General features: G+C 39.4%; 1 protein-coding gene across 1 annotated transcript in view; it reads right to left on the bottom strand.

The window, feature by feature from the left end:
* NAALADL2 (N-acetylated alpha-linked acidic dipeptidase like 2) overlaps positions 1 to 18,855 on the bottom strand; it is a 578,047-nt gene that overhangs the window by 70,876 nt on the left and 488,316 nt on the right. The window contains exon 10 of the mRNA XM_089675680.1: positions 14,189 to 14,282. Within this exon, the coding sequence (XP_089531806.1) occupies positions 14,189 to 14,282 (94 nt within the window). The remainder of the gene's footprint in view (positions 1 to 14,188; positions 14,283 to 18,855) is intronic.

The following is an 18,855-nucleotide window of genomic DNA, read 5'->3' as shown; positions in this document are numbered from 1 at the left end:
AGGGAATCCCTGCAAGCTCATGTTTCCCTTATACGTAAGGAAGGTAAAGATGACACCTACTTTTCAAGTTATAGACCGATTTCCCTATTAAATACAGATACTAAATTATATGCAAAAGTACTAGCAAACAGGTTAAAAGATTTAATGCTGAAGTGGATACATATGGACCAAGTAGGGTTTGTCCCAGGGAGAGATGGTAGAGACAACGGATTAAGATCTCAGTTTCTTATATAAAAAAGTAGGAAAGAGAAAACTCCTGCGTTGATACTCTCGATAGATGCTGAGAAAGCATTTGTTAATTAGGGATATATGTTAGACACCTTGGAAGTTTTGGGAACTATACCAAGAATGAGAGAATGGATAAGGAAATTATATAGTCAACCCTCGGCAGCAATCATGGGGAATTGTCAGAATATTAATGGGGAATTGTCAGAATATATCGAGATGCAGAATGAAACAAAACAGGGATGCCCTCTGTCTCCATTGTTATATGTTTTATCTCTGGAATCTCTCCTGGCTACCATAAGGAATAATATAGATATAAAAGGAATTTGGGCACAAGGTGGCAGCTTATGCAGATGACATGCTGTTCTATGTAGGAAACCCAAGAATAACACTGCCAAATTTAATGAAATCTTTAAAAGAATATGGTGAGATGTCAAATTTAAAAATTAATCCAACTAAAACAGAGATATTAAATATACACCTTCTAAATAGAGATAAAAAAAATGCTACAGGAGGAATTCCCCTTTGTCTGGAGAGAAAGAGAATTAAAATATCTTGGTATAAAATTGACTATATCTATAAAAAATGTATATAGATTAAACTATATTCCACTATTAAATGAAATAATATATATATATAATTCACGGAAATGTAAATATGAAGGAGGTAGAAATGAACTACAAATTTTTGGCAAGATGGTACATCACACCGAGTGTGGCACATAGGATAAGTGGAGATAATTCACCTTTAAGTTGGCGTGGATGTGGAGATAGAGGCACAATGTTTCACTTGTGGTGGGAGTGTCATAAAATACAGAGTACTGGGGAGGTATAGTACACTTAATACAGGAAAAAATGGAGGCCAATATTCCAAAGGAACCAGAGATTTGTCTTTTCTATGGCTCTGAGCTCTCAGTAAAAAAATAAAAAACTCGGAGTAGTGTACTACTTGAATGCAGCGAAAGGCCTGATACCCAAATTCTGGAGGGAACAACAGGCACCTAGAGTAAAGGACTGGATAGAAAGGGTGGAGAGGACTTACAGATTGGAGGAACTTTACCATAAGGATGAAGATAGGATGGAGATTTTCCGTATAAGATGGGAAAAGTGCGAGAAATTTAAAAAGTGAAACTCATACCTGGAATATATGTACTAGAGAAAAGAAGTCATGGAGGATAATTGTAATATTAAATTAAAAAAGTAATATTCTTTGAATAGGATTAATAGAATGTGTAGGAAAGAACATGATCAAGGCTGCTGGGAAGGGCTTAAGGGTTGGGGAGGTATGGGACATGGGGTTGGGGAGGTATGGGATATGGGGTAGGAGAAGGGAGAGGGGAAAAAAGGATACCAAGAGCAATGTTAACGTTTTGATATATTGTTAGATAAATATGAGTATCCTATTTTGGTGGTTTTATTAGCTTTTGTAAATGAAAAATGGTATTTTGAAAGTTTATAATAAAAAAAAAAACCAGTAAGGATTAGGCATAAACTGACATTTGGCATCCAGATCAACATAAACAGTAGCAAGACCACCTAAAGTGCAGCAGTGAGCAGTGGTAAAGTTTACTCTAGGCGCATGAGAGGTGGTCCAAGATGGCGGCCGCCTAATCACGGAGCTCCGCAGACCCTTGGACCTACTCTCCCATTCCACTTCTGCTGCTGCTAGAGATCCGATTTCTCCCAGGTCCTTGCATAGCTCTGCATCTACATGGGAAAAATCGGGCTCTGGAAGCCGCCCACGCCATCTCCTCCAGACCCGTGGCCCTCGGTGCTGAATCGGCTTTTTTAACTAGGCCCGGCCTCAAGAAGTGACGGCTGCTCTGGGGAGCTCTCCAGACGATCTGCTGAGATGGATGGGATGGATGTGGACCCCCCTGCAGCTTCACTAGACAGGCTTCAACTCTTCAGTGATTTATCCACCATTACCCTGGCCAAAAGATGGGTCCTGAAGCCAGTCACTCTTCCTCTCCAACAACATCACCCTACTAGTGGGGGTTCCCCTTCAAGCTCGTGGTCTCCAAGGATAACGCCCACGTTACACTCTGTGACCTGCATGAAGCGAACTCTTTTTTCAAACAGCTGGGGCTCCCTCCCCTGCCGGACAAGGCATCTCCACTACCTCCAACCCCATCCAGATCCTTCACCACCCCGCGTAAGATCTGGACACAAGCTAAACCTGGAAGGAAGTGGTTTCCTCATACTCCTCAATGTCCAAGACTTCCTGGTTTGACGAGCTCCACCACCTGATGGTCCTGTTTAACGGGTCTCCTGTTCTGTTATTTGGGCTCTCTTTTTCCCTTGTGTGCATAACCCATGTTTTTATTGCCATGTCTTGGCCATAACCATTTTGCTTTTTTCTGAGGTAGGCATCTGCCAAGATGGGTCAGTTGCCATGTTGCCCCCTGGAACATCAGGACTTCGGCCTCGACGACTTGGGATATAACCAATTTCCTGGGTGTATATCCTTGTTGATATCTTTGTTTCTAGCCGTGATCCTTACGGCTTTTGTTTTGAATGATGTATTTTTGTACACTAGGCTTCTTGCCTTGTTAATTGCTTGGTTCCCTATCCCTGTTGTTTTCTGTTTTGCCTTATCAATGATAATTTTCTTGCATATTCCAGTTACGCAGCTGATTTACCTAATGTTGTTTTATGATGACTTTAAGGCTGTTGTCATATAGGGGTTTATTTACTAAAGCTGGAGAGTCCAAAATCAGACTCCCTTCTGCATAGAAACCAATCAGCTTCTAAGCTCAGCTTGTTCAATGAAGCTTTGGCAATGAAACCTGGAAGCTGATTGGTTTCTATGCAGAAGGGAGTCTGATTTTGGACTCTCCAGCTTTAGTAAATAAACCCCATAATGTCAAAGGTCTTAACTCCATTCAAAAATGGTGGATGGCTCTGAAGGAGTTCAGATCCTCGGGAGCAGATATTATATTTGTTCAAGAAACCCACTTCAAATAGAATGGCTCTTTGCCTCTAGGAATTTCCCACAGTCCTATTCAGATTTTGACCCCTCCAGAAAGCGGGAGTGGCTATATTGATTCGGAAAAACTGCTCCCTGTGGGTCTCCTCCGCCAGGGTTGGCCCACTGGGTCGCTATATTTTATTGGAATGTATGTACGAAGGTTCCCCACTTGTCCTTTTGAACCTGTATGCACCTAATTCTGGTCAGCTGACATTTCTCTCTCAAACACTAGACAAACTATGTTTGCTATCCACCCTTACACGATTGTCGGAGATTTTAATTTGATTATGTCTTCTCACAAGGATAGGAAGGTTCTTTTTGCATCTACTCCTTCGAAAAGACAATGCTCCTCCTCGAAAACTTTCCATAAACTGATATGGGAGCATAGACTTTTTGACACCTGGTGGGTTAGGCACCCTCTTCATAGACAGTTCACATTCTACTCTACTCTGCATCACGTGTTCTCGCGATTGAATAATTTTTTTTTGTCACTGCCCCCCCCCCCCCTGCTCCCCTTTACGGTTTCTTCCGAGATCAACCCTATAACTTGGTCAGATCATGCGTCTCTAACGCTTAACCTTCTTTTCCCTACCCCCCCCCCCCCCAAAGCCTGTCACTGGCGCCTCAATGAGAGTTTTCTGCATTCAGATCACCTTCGAGAGGAACTCTCTCAGGGGTTGGAGGTATATTTCCACTGTAATGTTTGTTCAGTTGCCTCCTCTACAACCCTATGGGAAGCTCACAAGGCTGTTTTTAGAGGCCTTTGTATCTATGGGTGCTTGTTTTAAGAAGGCCTCTGTAAGCACCAGACAATCTCCTTTACGACAATTCTCCCTGTCCGAAGGATGGCTCCTAGACAAACCTTCTATCGCTCGGTTTTGGAAGGTAACCCACCTACGTGACCAAATCGAAGCCCTTGACCTTTGCAAAACTGCCCAGTCTCTTGCCTGGGCTAAAAAGAAATTATATGAATTCAGATGGCAGACCCACATATGACCCTCATGTAATGGCTACTGTATTTGGGGAATATTATGATTTTATGAGAAGCTCTACAATTGCTTAGTCCTTGATGCGCAACCCCCCCCCCCCCCCCCCCGCAGAAGGCAGCTTTTGACACTTTCTTTGACCCCTTGCGACTTCCAGGTTTCTCACCTTTTGATATCTTGGCTTTAAATGGGGACATCTCCTCTGAGGAATTGCTAGATGTTATCAAAACACCTCCCTACGCACAAATCGCAGTGTCTCCTTCTCCAAATTGCTGTAGCATAGCACCTGGCTACAAAAAATATAAGCAATTCACTTACACCTAACTATGCTATTATACCACAGGCTAATGCAGCCAGTCTTCACACCCTTAATCTTTTGAGCATGGAATATGTTTCAGTTAAACATGATGACACCACTGACTATACCCAATATGTTTTGTCACTTCTGGCCTTCTTTAGAAGCTGTGTCAAACTATTGGAACTATATATAAGGAACTAAGGAACTATATATAAATGTTTTCATACATGACTATGATTAGCCTTAACACTAGATAATACTCTTATCTTACTGCATAATTATTTTTTACAAATGTCTTTCTTGTGTCATATATAATGCTGTATATAAGCAATATTTCTACTGTTTCTAAATATGACAACTTCCCGGTGTCAATTATTGCTAAGGAAGGGGTGGGTAATGGCCGCATCGTTTCTTGCAACCCCTGATGTCACTGGCACATTGACTTACATGGCTGGTAATCACTGTCAATGTAAGAAAAGGGGTAGGGATAATAGTGACATCACTGTCCAGGTATGAATAATGAGCTCACATTGGAATCGCTGCCTCATATTGGAATTGTTGAACAAAGTGAGTTATATTAAAAAATACTTGTGCTTTTTACTGCTTGTGGTTCCAATTTTTTTATCTTCTTTGCTATCATATTTAAACCACTTGCTGCCCAGGGCAGTTTTGAGAATTTGCACATGCATGGTTAAATCTGCATTTTTTGCTACAAAATTACTTGGATACCCCAAAACATTATATATTTACTGAATGTAAAGGCCCTGGAGTTTAAAATTGTTGTTGTTGCAATTTTTTATTTCACACGATATTTGCACAACCATTTACCAAACACAAATTTTCAGGAAGAAATACACTTATATTAATTTTAGTGCCAAAACACCATAATATAACATAAAATAACATAATATAATACCAAATTGTTGGTAAAATATAAAAGATGATGCTGCATCACAAACAGAGATATCAAACAGATAAAGGTTTAGAATTGTGCATACCTTTGAAATGGCGACAAACTACCGTGTCTAAAATTATCCATAGGCAATGCTTTAAAAGCCTTTACAGGTTATGAGTTTAGTGTTAAATGAAAGCTCTGGCGCTAGAATTATTGCTCTCACTCTGACATTCGTTGCAATGCCTTATATGTGTAGTGCAATCACCATTTGTATATGTACGTGGGGCCTACATGTGCATTGTATTTACGTATGAGCACAGAAGTACGGGGTACTTTAATTTTTTTAATTCAAATACATTTTTTACACTATGTTTTACATTTGTTTTCTTAATTTGACAATTTTTGGAGAGATCAGGGGTCTAATAAGACCCATAATCCCTCCTCTTCCCTCTAGGACAGCTGATCAAACATAGATTTGAATCAGATTAAAAAGTGTGTCATATATGCCATGCACACACTTCTTTTTTTGAGAAATTGCAGAAGTTACTACCCTGTTGCATTTTTGTTTTGACTAGCCATAGAGTAGTTGACTGAAATCTTTTTACTGTATTCTGATTTGTGTTTTATGGAAAAAGCCTGAAATATGCAGTGTTATTTATTACTTAAGGCCTGATCAATAATAAAGAAGTTGAATTTTGCATCACACATAGGTATTTGTGTTGCATTGTTCCCAAGTACTGATCGTGTGTGAGGAGAGGAGAGCCGGTAAGCAACATTCCTCAAAGGGGATATCTACACTGATCAGAGGACAGAGGACTCTTTTGTCTGTCATAAAGCCACTACAACACTAAATATATATTAAGAGAGGATGATGGCTGCAGGGCAGCACAGCTTGTAGACCGGATATTAGGTAAGCTCTGCAAAGTTGTACATTCTCATTATCCAGAAATCAAAGGGCTTGTCCATTGGAAGGGTGTTGACATCTGCCCTTTACTGCACATACCTGCCCACCATATGATGCAGCCACTGCAAATGGCTGCTGGAAGAGGACAGCTATGTTGCTGGGTAGAGAAAAATGTTTTGAATGTCTTGCTTGGAAAGCCATCCCCACTGGTGCTCCTCCTGTCAAAGACAAGCAATGTTGTCCATAAGACAGTATACTTCCAACCTCTGGAAAATAGGTTAACATGTTCCTTAGCAGCATGTCCTCTTTGAATGCCGTGAATCCTAGGATCCTTTTTCAGGCTCTGTAGCATGAACAAGCCTATACACCACAAGTTTCAAGGTGATGGGAACATTATCCTCAGTTACCTCCACCCAGACATGCACAGTTCCTTAATGATACCATGGCAACCACATTCCTCCTCATAATCCTCCTGTACCTGCCTCACAAGGATGGTGTCAGGATATAGCTGGCCTTGGCACACTAGGAAGTCCTCATCTTCCTCATGCTGCTTTTCCTATAGTGCCCTGTCCATAATGCAATGCAGTGTCTTCTCCAAAAGAAAGAGTCAAGAATTGTGAAGCTGATGCCTACACTGTCACAGTTCACCAGTCTGGTTGCCTCCACAAAGGCTGTCAATATGGTGCCTGAGTCCTGTATAAGGAGCCACTGATGTGGACAGAAGAACCCCAGCTCTCTCAAGCTTGTTCTCATACCATACTCTGAAGGGTACTGAGGTATGATATACTGATGCAAGTCCAGCCATTGCAGTATGTAGAGTTCCAGGGCATGTCACATATCAGGCTGTGTGTAGGAAAATAGATTCCCCACTAAACTTTACCCAGCCACACGCTGGTTGGATATGACCACCAAAAAGAGCTACAGACTTTTCTGCTCTTTCTCAGAAGATCTAGTAAGCCAGGGTATTTATCCAGAAAGTGCTGCACCATCAGCTTGAGGATGTGTGCAAGACAAAGCATGTATATGAACTTTATTGGCTAAAGGGCAGATAGCTGGTTGATTCTGTTGTCCTACACCACCTTTCCTGGCACAAGATGGTGGGAGTTAGACACCTCTGGGCCTGCCCCTGCAGAGATGACAGAACCTCTGCCCCAATGTGGCTCCTGTCCCCTAGGCATACCAGCTGCAATACTGCATGGCATCATTTTTCCTGATTTGTTGCATAGCATCTTGACTGTTTTGAAAGTACTGGAGATTCAGAGGATGAATCACCTATAGATAGCATTGAGAGGAAGGAGGAGATGGAAGTGACTACACGGTCATGGTCATATGTTGTAAGGATGTGGGGTGGCACAACAAGCTCCAATGGTGTGCCTCATCCTGTATCCTTCACAGCTGCCAGCAGAGTTACCTAGAGGGCCATTGACCTCTTCACGCCGAATGCAAATGTGAGGCCTCCCGGGATCTGGACCTAGACGCTGAGTGGCCGCACATTTGCATTCTATTAAAAAAAAACATGCACTGAGAGCATGTCCGGTACTCACGGAAAGGTCCCAATCTCCTCTTTCAATCGGGACCTTTCCCAATCATGTGACCGCTGTGACGGCGTGTCACGGCGGTCACATGACCCTAAAACCCACCCCGCCTCCCGGCTTCTGAAACCCTTAAAGGGTCGGGAGGCGCCAGCGTGAAGGGGTTAAAGATATATACCAACCATGGCCACACTTGCTGAATCATGTCTCTGTGGCCAGTTGGATCCTCCTGCTGACTGCATAGGCTAGTGACATAGAAATATTACCCTCCTCATGGTGATGGTAAAGGCCATGAATGGCCTTGGGGTGAAGAAATGGTGGCCAAGAACCTGCCACAGCAGTACCACACAGGCTGTAATTTGATGAAAGGGGGCTTAATCTCCCATCTGAACAGTCAGGAGCTGTAAAACTAGTAATTTTGTCAAACTACTATTGAGCCATTGAGCATGGAAGTGGCTTGGGGTGCACGTCTTCTTCTGTACCAGCAGCTGCCTGCTGATTGTATAGCTCAAGATGGCAGGGTGCATGGTAGCTTGCTGACCCTCTTCCCCATTGGAAGAACCATAAGGTAATACACTGGCATCCCCAGAAAGGCGTTCATCACTCTCGCTTGAAACTTTTGATGGGGAATCTAGTATCATGGTAGTAAAGGGAGCTGCTGGAGGAGGAGTGCATCCTTTTTCTTGACAATGTCTATAATTCAGATGCTGCCCCAAATGGAATGGTGAAAAGTAGTTTGTCTCCTTATACACATCATATCCAAATGATCGATGGTATTGCCATGCTTGATACTAGGCATAGACTGCAAAGTCAGTAGCTTCAGTGTGGTCCACAGTACATGTCAAAAAGTCCCACAAAAAAGAGCTCTAGTAAGTGATAACAGTGGGCGATAACTGTGACTTGCATCTGTGGAGCTTTGCCACTTCTCTGTAACTTGCCCCTGGATGGATTCCTACCTCACTTATGTTGTGGTTCTCCCTCACTTTTCTCCTCCACTATATCTAGCACTCAAGTTTGGTCAGAAACCTTATCATCACTCCCATCCTCATCACTGGAGTTAAAGCAATACTAAAGGTTCAGTTATTTTTTAAATAACAAACATGTCTATACTTACCTGCTCTGTGCAGAGCAGCCCGGATCCTTCTCTTCTCAGGTCCCCTGCTGGCGCTTCTGATTCCTCCTTTCTATTGGGTGCCCCCATAGCAAGAAGCTTGAACCACTTCTCAGTATGTACACTCACACACGGAGCCGTGACTCGACCCTGCACCCTTTATCTCCTCATTGGCTCACTGACTGTGATTGACAGCAGCAGAAACCAATGGCTTCTGCTGCTGTCTCAGCCAATGAGGAGGCAGAGACCCGGGGACGGCCATGGTTCTCATGCACATCACTGAATCCTGATGAGGCTCAGGTAAATATTAGGGGGGCTGGGGGGGCTGCTGAACACAGAAACTTTTTTATCTTCACCTTTACAACCACCTTAACTTGTCAATGAGCTTCAGCTGCAGGAACATCTGTGCCAATTGGTTCTCCCTCCCTGTTGTCATCTGCCTGTATCTTCCTATTGCTCTCCTCCTCAACATTATATGTAGCAAATGGTTGATACTGTGCATAAATAACTAAGGCATTTTCTTCATGCCAGTTGGCAGGGCAATGGCAGCAGTACTGTAGCTGTGGATGAGGAGGCAGCACAGGGTGCTTTAGCAGCTGCTGATGACTTCAACCTACTCTGTGCCTTGGAGATAAATTAGAAGGATGATGAAGACTTTATTAACCACTCCACCAACCTTGTGTTCCGCGTGTATAGAATGTCCCAAAAAAAGTATATGTGATCTGCCTGTAGATGCTGCATCCTGACCTCCATCTTAGTCCTTGCATACAAATGTTGCTCAGCATCTACTAAATGCATGGGAATCACTTCTGCCTCTCCCTTTGTGGCTTTTATTAGCATCTATGGCACAAACTGTATGTGAGGGGGGAAAATTTGCAAACTTCAAACATAGCAGTGAACCCTACTGATGTCTATAGGCACTGGCTCTTGTCAGTTTTATTAAAATTTTCAAGGTCAGTTTGAAAGCTTTTTAGAGAAAAAGGCATGGCTAGCTGGACACTGCTCTTGTAGACATGTACCAATGCAAAAGAAAATAAAAAACAAATGGCAGAAGTCAGTGATTCCCTCCAACATCTATTCCATTTCAACATTGGTATTTCATCATTATAGCTCATTCCCACCTAAAACTCAAAGTATATCTTTATTTTATAACCTATTTCAAGATAAATTATTTAACAATTTCTCAAACCTTAATTTTTCTCAAATGAGAAGCTGATTTAGACATTTATGGCTACTAAATGTATATATGAGAACTAACACAGAAAATATCCTTAAGATGGTATTTGACACCATATAGATTATCAAAGTTTTCCTTATAACAAAGTCTCCTATGCAAGAGAAACTGTAGGCAAACAGGAAATTTAATCCACATTCTTTGGTCCTAAAAAAATATTCGTAGTTTTTGGCATAAGATATTTAAAATTGTATCTGATGTCACAGGAATTCTTACACCCCCAAATAAGGCTTTAGCTATACTTAATCTTAACATTGGTAACTTCTGCCTTGCTACCAGGTCATTGTTACTCGTGTCTTATTAGCAACAAGGTTAACAATTACCAGACACTGGAAACAGGACATGAGCCATTCTATCTCAGAAGTAATCAATTTAGTTCATTTACATTATTATTTTTATTATACAGGATTTATATAGCGCCAACAGTTTGCTCAGCACTTTACAATATAACGGGAGACAATACAGCAACAATACAAGAAAATTAGGAGGTCCATTTTCTTTGGAGCCTACAACCTAGGAGGGAGGGGCTAGTGGTACAAAAGGTAGTAAGTGTGGGGAATGGACTGGTAGGAGGAGTAGAAGATTCCATTATTAGCTGAGGGCAGGATAGGGTTCCCTGAAGAGAGAGGTTTTCAGAGATCGCCTAAAAGTGAGCAGAGTAGTATATAGTCTGATAAATTGGGGTAGAGAGTTCCAGAGGATGTGGGAAGCTCTGGAGAAGTCCTGGAGACGAGCAGGAGACAAGGGAGCTAGAGAGCAGGAAGTTGTTTGAGGAGCGGAGAGTACGGTTTGGGTGATATTTGGAGACAAGATTGGTGATGTAATTTGGGACAGAGTTAAAAATGGCTTTATATGTTATTTTTAATGTTTTGAATGTTATCCATTGGGCAATGGGAAGCCAGTGGAAAGATTGGCAGAGGGGGGTGGTAGATACTGAATGGTTAGTAAGGTGGATGAGTCTGGCAGCAGCATTCATGATAGACTGAAGAGGGGATAGTCTGCGATGAGGTAGGCCAATGAGGAGGGAGTTACAATAGTCAAGGCGAGAGATAACAAGGGAGGGAATAAGTTGCTTAGTAGTTTCCGAGGTTAAGAACGTGCGTATCTTGGAGATGTTGCGGAGCTAGATTCAAATCTAACTTTTGAACAAAATTTAGCCTATTACAATAAAAAAAAATGTATTTTTTTTATAAAATGTGGAAAACCTGGTCCACTTGGTATAAGAATAATAAGTTACATTAACATACCGTATTATATCAAGACATAATATGCCTTCATATGTCCAGTTTTGACACCATGTAAATCTCTTTGTTTCTATACTTGTCTTTTTCTGCAATCCTCAATAAGTCACTTAATTTATTTTGAAAATCCTTGTTATAGGAATGTTTGTTAAAGTGTTACTAAACCCACAACCGTAAGATCAGTCTGTATATGCAGTAAAGTATGCTTGTTATACTTACTGTGGAAACTAAGGGGTTAATCCTCTGTATTGTGTAAAAAGGGTGTTTGATCCCTCTGCCCCTCCTCTTGTTCAAATGTCCATGCTGATAAGACAGATTGAAACCGTAGCCCTTCTGCACATGCTCAGTTTGCTGTGTATTGCTAGAGAGGTTTTTTTTTCTTGAGAGGGTGCATGTGATCAGCACAGGGCCAATCAGCACTGTCCAGACAGAGGTCAGGGGTTCTGCATCCTCCTAGTGCAAAAATAAAACTCCTCCTACAAGCTTTAATCAGTACTCGACCGTACACTGATAGAAGTCACTGATCTAGCTGCTGATGAGAAAAGGTATTTAGCAAAATTCCTCCTACAAGCTTTAACCAGTGCTCAGCTGAAGTTACAAGACTGCTATATACTGCTGATGAAAAAATGTATTTAGCAGTTTATATTTACTAAAATATTTGCACTTTCATGTTCTGTGTACTGTGGGAGACCAGATATAGTGAATGCAGGGTCCTGGGTTTAGTAACACTTTAAGTATGCATCATTACACACCTGATTGTAATTTCCTAATCAGCAATACTTTCATTCTTGATGTTTGATATTATGGAAGATATATGTACCAAATGTATAGTGAAATTGTATTATTGTTATTCATATTCTATTCTCTTGAAGTCACTCTTTGCTATGTTACTACTTTGTACTGTTTATATTTGAAAATGTTCTAATAAAAATGTAATGTTAAAAAATAAACATCTATTTCAGCCCCTTATCCTAAATGAGGGTCAGGTATATACCATAAGGCCCTCCCCTCCAAAAACTAAATGGTGTACCAGACCCTGCACAGAAAAAAGGTATGGTACCCCCTAATGTCATATAAGATAATTGAGCATGCAGCTTGGCTGGTCAAGTTATAAAGGTCAGAACACCCACACCCCCCTCCTATATCAGGCACATGCCCTCAGCATGGGGAGAATACCTTGCTGACAGGAATAAGGCCCTCTTCAGAACATACCTGGCCAAGTGGATATGGGTGTCTGGAAGCCCCTTTAAAGTCCCTTTTCTTTACTAAACAAGAAAAGCCTTAAAATATATTCCACAATGTAAATCCATCATCAATCACAATGTCCAGTGATGTAGATGCATGTCAATCCCAATGAATGGCACCCACTGACCCACCAAAACAACACACACTAAGATTATCCACCCATTATGGGCTCTCATTGTGAATGACGTTTCCTTATCAAGAATCTGAATGTAAAAAAAGGGTGGAAGTGATGCCATTAACTAAATATGGTACATTATGCTGCCAGCTGGGGAATTGTCATTCATTGTGAGAGTTTATTGGGTGCAGATCATCTTGGCGGGTTAGTGAGTTCTGTTTCATTGTATCGGTGGGTGTTGTAAATCATGATTGACATGGATCTATATTGCTGAACCATGCAATTGACAATGACAACTGCTTTCAATTAATTTGTCACAGTGTTGTGTGTTTATTTACTTACTTATTCATGTGGAGGGTAGATATCTGGGAGATCTTTATTTAAAAGGGAGTTTCCAGATTCTGAAAAGTCTTTCCTGCAGACCAAAACAACCACAGGGCAAGAGAGGGTAAGAGTCCATAATCTCTGCCAATATGAGGACAAGGTGCTTTGTTTAGGGGGGTCACCCGTGGCAACGTACCCCCCAAATGTTGAGGGCATGTGGTCTGGTATGCTTCAAGAGGGGAAGGGCAAAGCTCACTATCCCTTATATTCTTGACCAGCCAAGCTACATGCTTGGATAAGAGCCTGGTATGGATTTTGAGGGACTTTTTATACATGGGGTATTACCATAAAAACCATACCAGACCCCTATCTTGGATAAGGGTCTGGTAATAATTTTGAGGGGACCCAACAACATAATTTGTTTTGCACCATAACAGCCAATGAATGTGTGGCAGCAGATGTCCTAGCAACAACCAATGATAGGTGGTCAGCCCACACATCATCCTTGGTTACTAGAATGTAGGAGGCTGCCAACAGCCTAGCAATCAAGGAGTAGAAAGTCATTCATGTAGTGACAGTAGAAATACTGGCTCTAATTGAATGACTACTGGTTGAAGCAGCTGGAGGTTCCGCGAAAAAGGCAATTTGGCCATTTAGTTTGTCCATTAGGTGAAATACAAACCCGGTACTGGGTCCTGGGTTTAAATTACACAAATAACCTATCTCTATGGACTTTGTATTTTCATCCTGTGTTTCCTTCCTCTCACAGTCTAGTTCACCCACCACTCTGCTCTATTTATCTATTGGTGGGTAAACCAGTAGGGAGTAAATGGCTCTGTGTAGTCTGTAGTACATTATATAATGTAACAATATAAATAAGTATAGTCTCTATCTAAAGGTGACTTTTTTAAGTTATCTGATAAAGTATTGTTGTAAAGTACTGATAACATTTAGATGACAAAATAACTTTTTTTTAGTTTGTACAGGGAAACACTTCTCTAATGTTAATCAAAAATGTAAAGTGCAGATTAATTTAATGAACATAACCATAAAACAATATACTGTATATTTTAAGGAATCAACCACACATAATAGACTGGTGGATTACCTTCAATGCGTTTCTGAATCGCTAATGCAATGTCCAAAGCATTAAATGGTAAGACTGGTTCAGTAGCAATCCGCAAGATCATTTGCCCTGTTAGCTGAGAAAAGGCAAAAATTAGCAAAATTCAGTATTCAATATTCAAACTGATATGTAATGCATTTTCAATACAATTTCATTTGTTAAGTCACAGAATGAGTAGTTGTGATTAGCTGCGCATACCGTGATTCTTTCTAAGGCACATTCAGCAAACGTTAATACAGTCCCCCAACCCAATTGATGTCAATGGGAGCTGAATGTTAAAAAAGGGTAATATCCATATTATACACTAATAGGCAAGAGGTTGTCAAACAAATGGCATGAGGGGATGGCACTGCTCTGGAATACATGTATAAAAAAAAATGTAAATCACCAAGAGGCATGTTTACCAGATAGAAAACCTGAGCATATGCCTTATCAGCTGTATAAAGAGGAGTTGAGTTAGTAGGAAGGGTAACTGATATAAAAGTCCTTTTCCTAAATATTTTTTGGCAACAATAGTGATCAGGCAAGCTTGTCAAATCTCTTTATCATGTTTCCCTCAAATGGTCAGAGGAAATTTTCTGCTGCCATAGACAAAAACTATTTCCCAATCCAACTAAAACCTGCCAGATCAGGGGAATTATCAGTTTTATTACTGCACCCATATGGGTGCTAATTCATTAAAGTAGTAATTTTCATCATATCTTCATAAACTCCAGATAGTATGGAGAACATTTCTGTTTATTGTAATATCTTCATATACTCAAGATTGTATGGACAACAGTTCTGTTTATTGCAATTCACATGAACTTGTTTGGGTATTTAGAGTGAATGCATACTTGGTGAAAATGATGCCTTTTTTACATGAGCTCTATGGTTAGAAGTCTAGGTAAAGTGTGCAAGATAAGTAGAAAATCAGAATCCAGAAAAAAATAATTCAGATATAACTATAAAAAATAACAACATTCACCTAAGCAGTGTCCAGATTTGTAGGTATTGCACTAACTGAAATGTGGAACTAGTGATAAAATAATGCATTGGAATCTTTATTAGAATGTATAAGCATGGATAAATTAAAAAAAGGAGGCAGTATGTTGAAAATGTTCACACTTTTAGTTAATACATAGTATTCTATTGGTGTTCAACAAGAACAATATGATTTTAATAAGATCCTACCTACCGAAAATATCAGTTTATTTTAAAACAATACAATATATGAGGTCCCAAACCTGCTACTGTTTAGAAATATTATCATAACATTCTTTTTCACCTACCAGTGCTGCTTAATTAAGTTGCTAAATAAAACTTCCTAAATGCCAATTAAATGCTCAATAAAAAAGATACTTAATTTTAGGCTCTGGAAGATAATTAAAGAGCAGTAAAAAAAAGCTGTTTTAATGGACTGAGTAAAATACTTTTGCAGACAGGTTAACCCCAAAAATGCATGCATTTCTTCTATGAGAAATGTAAAAATATTAAAGTATTAGATTTTCCTGTTTGGAAGAAAAACCTAAATATTTAACATATATAACAAAACCTTGCTTTATGAAAGTCCTAGTATTCATGCAAAAGTCATAAATAATACCCGTAATGTTTGTAATATGTTTGAAATGTCCGTTTCTATTTGTTGCCTTTCATGGGGTAAATGTAACACTCCCTAACATACTTTTATAAAAATGCAAGATAATTCAAATTCGTACTTTTGTACTATTGCTTATAGTCTGGTATATGCCTACACTATTTAGGCCACAATGTGTGTGTAAATTCAGAAGGTAAATATGTTAGTAATGTACTTCAAGCCATGTTTACTACTGATTTATCTACATCATTTACTTATTTATATACTTACATATTTTAAAATGCAAATCCTGACTACTGAAGTACATGCACATAGACAGTAAATGGATTCAGAGAATTGGAACTGAAGAGCCAGCTTGAAAAAGCTACAAAGCACCTCCAACATTACAGAGCAAGTCCAGTTGAATGTGACAAATTACTACAAAATATACCATGATCTGGATAACTGCGAACCTTCACAGACATATTGCCAATTGTTTTGGTGCATATACCCTGAAACTGGTATGGGAATGTGTGAAAATGGCAAGAAAACCTGCATATAACAAGAAACTTTCATTAGAACTGAACAAGCTGCTTAAATAAGCTGTGAAATGTCTCCAGCATTACAGAACAAATCCAGCTGAATTTGAATAACTACTACTAATTATACCATGGCCAGGATAAATGAGAACTTTCATATACATATTACCAACTTCTTTCCTTTTTTCTAGGGGGGGTGGGTATAATCTGAAATTGGTATAGGAATATGAGAAAACAGCAAGAAAACTTGAAGATAATGCAACCCTTTGATTAGAAGTAAATAAGCTGCTTGGATAAACTTTATACTTTGTTTTAAACAAAAAAAATTTAATAATACACAGTGCTTTAACAAACTAACTGTCATTCAGTTAGCATTTAATTTACTTTGAGGTGTTTAGGTCTTTAGCTGATGTATCCCACCAACAGGTTGCTATGTTTTTTCTGCCTGTAAGAGTTTGTAAGAAGCTCAGCAAGAAGGAAGCACTAATAAAGCTGTTCACATGATGTGACATCCAGGTAACGATTATCAAAGGCTATATACTTTCATCTAAACCAGAGCATAGAATGTGTGACCCTGCTGGTACCTGATGACCTACAGAGATTATAGCATGTGTGTCCTGACTTGAAAGTTCATAAGTCTTCATCAAAACATAACATGTACCCTTGCCCAATTAATGAGATACTCCACTCTTGAGCTTGCATTATTATTATTATTATTATTATTATTATACAGTATTTATAAAGCGCCAGTAGTTCACTCAGCGCTGTACATTGCATTATTAAACACATGTACCTAAAGTTGAAAATTTTTTAACCATAACTGTTATTTTCAGGAAAAAGGCATGGAAAATAAAATGGTAACATATATGTTTTCACCATAGAAATATAAATTTCACTACACATATTATGCCAGTGTGTGCTTTGGAAGACTTTTTTGTCAATGTAATTTATTTTCTAATACATTTTTTTTGTATTGTTACTACATAGTGAGAGCAACTATGTATTAAGAGCTTTAGGTGTCCTTCAAAAAGTGATCAAGCGCCAAAAGACTACATCAATAGATATACGGTATTGTAAATGAATAATATATATATTTATTCATATACATGCACTCGTAAACCCTAACCATCAAAATGAAAACTAATAAAACAATCACATTCCTTGGGAGGAATAGATAAAGCAGAATTTAGGACTTAACAATTAACAAAGTAATACATAAATAAGAAAATGATGTGTAAAACTAAACAGACACAAAAACTATAGACACATTCAACATAACAAGTTATGTTGAACACAAAATTGCAAACCACAAAAACAAAACTGGACTATTCATGAGTTTTTCCAAAGGAAACCACAGGGAATACTAACATAGAATTGCACTGAAACAATTTTTCGAGATAATGTGATGCTGTTGGAATCTGCCCCTGAATTGTTCAGTGCACATACCTTAGTTGGTGGTTTGGCATACAGATGAGTTTCTTTTCTTACCAAGGTGGAAACATTGTATAGTATCCCCATCTTTACATTTGAGAGATCTCTTTTCACTTTGGGGTATTTTTAATATTTTACTATACCAAGATATAGAACCTGCTTTCCCTAGAGAAGTGAGAGGGTTGCCCTTTTGTGAGACTTTTACCTCTGTGGAGCTGTGAGCTAACTGGTGGCCTTTTTGTACCCCTTGCAGTCTCCCCTTAGGATACCATTGTTTCTGTCATATGATACCATTTCCCCAAGAATAGTGCTGCGCTGCCCCCTAGCAACCCAAGAAAATACACTAATAATAAATAAACACCTTCCTGAGCAACAAACCCAATGTGTAATAGAATATATCTGTGAAACAAGGTCAGTAGTAAATAAAAAAAAAAAAACTGGCTGAGCCACTAAATCCAAATGATATGTGAAACATATATAAAAAATAAACCAAAATCAAGTAGAAATAAACACTTGGCCAGCCTATAATAAACACCTGGCTGAGCTGTAGAATAAAGTGTAAAAATGAACAAAAACAGTGAAATATGCGAAACGTATATCAGAAATAAAATACGATCACAATAGCAGTAAACACCTGGCCCAGCTGTAATAAACACTCCGCTGACCTAAAGCATAAAGTGTGAAAATCAATAAAAACAGTATAAAATGATGTAAAACAAAAGCACGGCTGAGCAATCAGCCCCCCTATGGAATAAATATGTGATGAATCAAGTAAATGTTCAACTGGGCTGGATATTTACAAAAAGCTCGTTAGAAAAAAAAAGGATAAGCAGCTCTACAGAATATACAAAAAAACAGATAAATGGCAAATGATAGATAACACATAATATCGTGCAAAAGGCAGTCCAAAAGTGACATAACAGTCTCTTTCTTCCAGCAATTAAAGTAGTGCACCGTTGACTTCAACAGGTGTGCAAATCTGTTGTGCTCCTCCACCTTTAGGCATGCACTTACCTTAACAGCTGACCCACAGAAAATATAGGTCAACATGCTCTCAATATGAATCCCACTGGATCCTCTACTTCCACAGGTCTCTCCAGGCACTCTCAGGAACAATGCTTTAC

This window comes from Staurois parvus, unplaced genomic scaffold, assembly GCF_062004578.1.
Source record: "Staurois parvus isolate SC_StPar_1 unplaced genomic scaffold, SC_StPar_1.0 ptg000155l, whole genome shotgun sequence".
Lineage (NCBI taxonomy): Eukaryota > Metazoa > Chordata > Amphibia > Anura > Ranidae > Staurois > Staurois parvus.
Note: the sequence above shows the minus strand (reverse complement) of the source record. Positions and strands in the feature narration are given on the sequence as shown.